We start from the raw sequence: 6,287 nt of genomic DNA, 5'->3' as shown, positions 1-6,287 counted from the left end.
CCAAGTCAAGAGAGTGTGAGTTGTGACCCACACTCACACTGCTAATTCTCCAAGTCAAGAATTAGCTACATGTTACTTGCCCTTGACAAATGCAAGCTGGAAAGGGGAAATCAGGTGGTCCATGAAGGGGTTTAAGGCTTTAAAAGCATATCACTAACAATTTGGAAATTACATTGCAAGCATTAGAAGATTGCAGGTGTTCCATCAAGTTTAAGAACCTTAACCCTCAAAGGCCCAAATTGGAAGGCATCATTCTTGTCCTCAATTCAGATTGTTACACTCAAGATTTTAAGTAGATCATTTGTCAGGCTGGTAACTTAATCCTATCCAGCCTACTAAGTGCGCTTTTGGGAAGCGCAAAATACGCTTCCCACGTCCTGCATTTGCGTTAGGTTTTTTTTTTTTTTTGAACAGTGCATTTAGCATTTGAACAGTAAAGCACACATTAATAATAAATTTTTTATTTTTATTTTTAATTATTTTCAATTTTCAGCAAAATAAGTAATATCAGACACCAAAGGTAATACAAATAATAGAAACCAAGACCATTATCGAAGTAAAAGGTTTAAGGAATCTGCATCAAAACCAATATGGTCTTACCTTAAAAAGTATATCTATTAGTGAATTTGAATAGTTTGTCTCAATTGCATATTACTTTTACATGAGAACAAACTATTAGATACAGGATGAGGTTGTCTCAATTACATATTACTTTCAAAATTTAATTTAAAAACATATATAAGTTATATATTCTGCCTCACTTCTTATAACCCAGTTGCTCTGCCAGTGAACTGCCTTAATCCCTTACAAAGAAAGAAAACACGAGTGCAAGGGCCAAGAGGGGCGGAAGGAGAAAAGAGAAAAGAAAAGAGAACAAACATGGCAATTTTATGCCATTATGATACAATCTGTTTTGGCAACTTGAAAACCCCTAGATTATTTGGTGAAGCCCTTCTCTCCAAGAAAACAGAAAAACTTCTTTGGCAAAACTCATCCCAACTTCTCAACAACCTTCATGAAAACCCATGACAAGAGAAGGTTTCTGACTGACTAATAAATAGGCTTTATGATATGAAGTTTATTCCCATCTAATCTTGCAGCCCCTTGCATGCAGAGTCTCGAGTATCTCTGTAGAAAGTAAGAATCTGAGAGAACCAATTAACTTGGCCTTCTTGATCCGCACACAGCAGGCCCTAAGTGCTAGTTCAAACCCTTTCACTGTGACATTCATGAGGTGCACCAGCTTGACATCTTGCAGCCGTGTTAGGTTCCCCAACACCATACATAGCCCCACATCTGAGACAGCACAATAGCTCATGTTTATCTGCCACCAATAAAAGTAGTTTAGCTTAACCCATGTCCCAAAATCTGTAATCAACGATCATTTACCATTATATGTTGGCAGACATGTTCATAATCTAAATATGCAGCCTTGCTATTTTGACAAAAGTATGTTAATTAGAAAAAGGAAAACAGGTGGCTTAAAAGATTTGTAAAAATAACTGCTCATAACTTTTGGAACTATCACTTTTCATTTTTGTTTTCATCAAACATCCTGAAAAAGCATACCAACTCATTAAACAATGCCATCATTAGTATTCTATTTAATGTGCAGCCAAACAAAAGAAAAGGCAATTTATGATTTATAAATAGATGTATATAACAACCAGTTCCTGTATTTGATGAAAGTTCCAAATTTCGTTGCATTTACTTTTTATTTAGTTTCATTTATGCAACATTAATTTGCTTAATAAGAATTTCAGCATATTGAACTAGAGATTTTATTCTGAAGAAGATAGAGCTTGTTAGTGAGCCTAATTTACATGTGAATTTGATACATATTATCCTATTAAGTTCTGACAATATGTAAGGGGAAAAATGCACTGGGAGACTGCGGTGTATGACTTTGCTTACTTAAAAGGTGTACTTAACATAAAGGCAGAAGCAGAATCGTTAGCAGTGAGTAGCAGGTTCTGCGAATTTATTGTGGGAGGTGACAATTATAATTGAATAGAATAAGGACCCCTAGGTGACTTTCAAGTGAGCAGTAGACTACTTGAGAGTGGTTGAAAGGTCCTTTGGGTGCCTAACCATTCAAATTACATTCCGATTTCTTTATTTATAATTCAATAGTTACAACGGGGGAGGGAAGATTTGAACCCTAGATATCTCCCTTGGAAATACTAGAAGATGCAAACCAGTTGTGCTACAAAGCTCTTGGTAGAGGTAGACACCACAGTGTGGTTGACTGCATTTGATAGGTTAGTTTCTCTATTATGATATCTTTTTCTGTTACCCTTCATCCTTATTCTTCTGTTCTATATATAGATTTGTCTTCTCAGCATATACAAGAAAAATAAAGGATGGAAGCAATTAACAAAAAGAACAGGAAGTGAGATTGTATTGAAACATCTTGGAAATACAAGAGGAAAATAAGTAAACGCCCTTGGTGTAAATCCAGTTAAGCTCTATATTCATTACCATACCATTTCAGTTTCCAATTCCAACCAAATTCCCCTTATTCTTTAATCATTGTCACATGCCATGCCCCACAATAGATTCCCTAGAGATACTTTGTTTCACATAAGTTTCTTAAATTTTCCTTTGCGTTTATTTTATTTTATTTTATTTTTTTAAGCTTGACAGTTGTGTTAGCTAGGACGTCAATTTCCTTTTTCTTTTAAAGTAAATGAACGCTCATTCCAATTCAAAATATTTAAACCATACCTGTCGCATGTTCCGTGAGTAGTAAGAAAGTGCCCAGAAGCCTGAGTCATCAATCTTTCCACAATGCTTCAAATCCAAATCTGACAGTTTCTTACAACCAGCTGCAACTGCCGTCAAACCCTCGCTTGTGAGGTTGACAAGTCCACGCATTTCCAGATCAGAGAGTTTGCCAAGACAGCCAATGTACTGCACCCCCCTGTCAGTAACTCCATTGCAATATGACAAGTTCAGCTTCATCAAATTCTTGAAACCACTTGATAATGCAGCTAATCCATCATCTCCTATACTCGTACAGCTGCAACACAAAACAGAGATAAATAAATGAATTCACCTTCCCATTTTGCGAACTCTCAATACATAATCAAATTGACTACTGGGATTAAATTACCGGTATAAATCAAGTTCACTAATTTTTGTACAGTTATGAGCAATATAAGCCAATCCTTTGTCTGATATGTTTGTGCAAAGTCCTAATTTCAAGCTTAAGAGTTCAGAACATCTTGCCAAATATTTGAGTCCTGCAGATAAGAAGAGCATTACACTTTGAAAATTATTAAACTTTGGCAAATACAATGAAATAGGATCTGCATCAAATTGACTACATTTTGTAAAAGCAACAAAGGCAGATTAACCACAGTTAATTTCATAACACTGGCTGATATAACTTCCAAAGTTTACCTTTATCATTTACCCCACAACAATCAGTCAGATCAAGCTCCTTGAGTTGCAAGCAACATGATCCAAGCTGATCTAGACTCTTCTCAGTGACCTTATCACAAGCCTCTAACTTTAGGGAGACAAGGTTCCTGCAAGAGTTTGCTAAAGCAGAAATCGCTTCATCAGTGATGAAACGGCAACATGTTAGATTCACGATCTTCAAACCCACACAGCCATATACTAGCTGCATGATGCCCATGTTGGTCACCCCAACACATTTGCTCAACCCAATTTCCACCAGTGACTTGCAATTGGTACTGAAGGTTTGGAAGCTTGAGTCAGAAACTTGAGCCCCGTCAATTCTTATCGTGTTTAGATTCTTCAAGTCCTTCAAGCTGTAGAGAACCATTGCTGAAAGCTCCTATGGGAAACCCCAAGGTTTAAGAATTAGGAACTATATTTTAAAATTTCAGTGAAACCAAATACAAGCACCAAAATAGATATAATAATATCCACTCACTGAAAAACAGTATCCTGCATTGAGCATGGCAAGACCTCTATGTCCTCTAACTACAGATATCAAGCCAGAAGAACTAACACAACCACACCTCGATACGTCAATTGCCTGCAGTCCTTGGAAAATGCAAATTAAAATCAATAATTTCTAGTTAATAATATATTTTCTTGAATTGTTATGATGCATGTCAACCAAATTATATACTAAAATACTGTTCTCAACCATAAAATGTTTCACCTGTAGTGATGGGCATCCATGTTCAAGAAACTGCAATCCATAATCATCTAAAAAAGGGCACCCCACCATAGCCAAAAGCTCCAGTTTTGGCAGAGAAGCAATTGAACGAAGAGATTCACTTGTAACCTGAAACCCAGGTATGCATCATATTTCCCAATCATAAATATTTAAAACATAGCACTTAACTTGAAAATCAATGTTTGCTTGCTCAAAAAATTCAAGGGAATTAAACAATACAATAGAAATTTCTATCCATATCTACATGTTGTTTGGTCTCCAAAATATGATGTTCTCACCTCAACTCAGCCAAAATGTTCACATTGTACTCATTTGTGAGAAAAACCATATAAATCTAGCAGTATATATACTTCAACTCGTTTATAACTCTTCATCTAGCACTTCCTCAGAATCCAAACAGAAAACCTTGAAAACTTTTAAAAAAATAAAAGAGAAAAAAGAAAAATATAAGAGGCATAACCCATAAGGATAAGGTGGCACTATTGGAGTTTTGATATGTACATACATACGAAGAGAGAGAGAGAGAGAGAGAGAGAAATTCACTTTCCCAATTTAGAAACGTCACTCTAAAAAAAATAACAACATACTGGCAGTCTGGCACTAGCCACTAGCCACTAGCTTCACTAAAGTGGCCTCTCTCTCTCTCAAATACATAAAATTACAAACATGCAACTTTCTTTTTTCGTTTTCTCAGCAACCAAACAAGCATTCGCCAGCTTTTATATTTAGAACAAAATATGAAATTGAAGTTCACTACCTTACTTCTCTTTCCCTCGATAATTACCTTCATTTATTCTATTCTTTTAGCACACCCATGTCCCACATAATGAAATACCACTTTCACACCAAAACCCAAAACTCCAATTCCATTTCCAATCCCATTACCTACCCACACACACACACCCAGATTAGGAAATAGTTTCCACTGAAATAGTTGTCATTCCCAAACCCAAAACTCAAATTCCAATCCCATTACCTTTATTCCCCTACCACCCCAACACACACACACAATGTCCATATATTCAAACAAACGAACAAAGAGAGAGAGAGAGAGAGGGTGAAACCTTGAGATAAGAGACATCAAGAGACTTCAACTCCAAGCACTTCTTGCACAAAAGATCAACACCCAGATCAGAAATCTCCATGCACCACTTCAAGCTCAGCCTCTCCAGCTTTCCACACCCAACAGCTATCTTTGCCAACCCAACATCACTCACTCCCAAACACTTATCCATCCTCAACTCCCTCAACCCTCTCACACTCGATATAGCCCAAGCCTCTCTATCCCCGTATACCCAACAGTACGACACGTCCAGTACTTCCAGACACGGACACGCCCCTACCAACCTCTCCAATCCCCCGTACCTCAACCCGCTCGCCCGACTCAGCACCAACCGAGTCACCCACCGAGTCCAACTCACCGAGTTCACCGCCTGACTCAGCATCACCGACACCGTCGCGTCCTCGATTCTCGGGCACACAGTCAAGTCCAGCGTATCCAGGTTCTTGTACTTCGACAGCAGCCCATGTAAGAACTCGGACCGTAGGACTCGGAGGGACCGCCGAGTCACTGAGTCGACTCGGAGGAAGTCCTTGCAAACGAGTCGCCAAGTCTTCCTGTCCGATTCAGAGCCAAGTTTGATGTAAACTCGGACCAGCAGGTCTTCGGTGAACACAGAGAGCAACATTTCTATAAAATGTTTCTAAAAATCAAATCTTTTCGATACAATTCGTGGAAATTAAGGTTTTTTTTTTAATTGTCTGTTCGTGGAAACTAACGTTTTTGGTTTGAGTCTGAGAAAACCCAAGTTTTTTTGTTAAAATTAAGGATTTGGTTCAGGTGGGGACGAACAAGAAGAAGAGCAAAGGGAAGTGGGTGGGTTTTGAATTTGAGAGAGTCCGAAAGAGACTTAATCGGATTTTATGGGTCGGGTTCATTGTATTAACGGTGAATCGGGTTTTTGTTTCGGGTTGGTGAAGTGAGAAAAAATATCGGAGTTTGGTTTGAGCTGAAGTTGTTGCAGAGAGAGAGGGATTGGTTGCTGAGTTTTATAGCATTGAAAGAAGATACAGAGAGAGAATTATTGGGTGTGGACTTGACTACGGTTGTACTCTTTGTGCCTTGCAAAAT

At 37.9% G+C, this 6,287-nt stretch overlaps 1 protein-coding gene across 1 annotated transcript; it reads right to left on the bottom strand.

The window, feature by feature from the left end:
* Positions 1 to 575: 575 nt before the first annotated feature.
* On the bottom strand, positions 576 to 6,287 carry LOC126716901 (F-box/LRR-repeat protein 3). The gene is made up of 7 exons (XM_050417948.1): positions 5,221 to 6,287; positions 4,139 to 4,264; positions 3,905 to 4,009; positions 3,406 to 3,805; positions 3,116 to 3,245; positions 2,728 to 3,022; positions 576 to 1,324 (listed from the first exon to the last, which is right to left on the bottom strand). Exons 1-7 carry the CDS (start codon positions 5,842 to 5,844, stop codon positions 1,079 to 1,081), a joined length of 1,926 nt encoding a protein of 641 aa, XP_050273905.1. The 5' UTR covers positions 5,845 to 6,287; the 3' UTR covers positions 576 to 1,078.

This window comes from Quercus robur, chromosome 3 (assembly GCF_932294415.1).
Source record: "Quercus robur chromosome 3, dhQueRobu3.1, whole genome shotgun sequence".
NCBI lineage: Eukaryota > Viridiplantae > Streptophyta > Magnoliopsida > Fagales > Fagaceae > Quercus > Quercus robur.
This window is presented reverse-complemented; position numbering and strand designations above follow the sequence as displayed.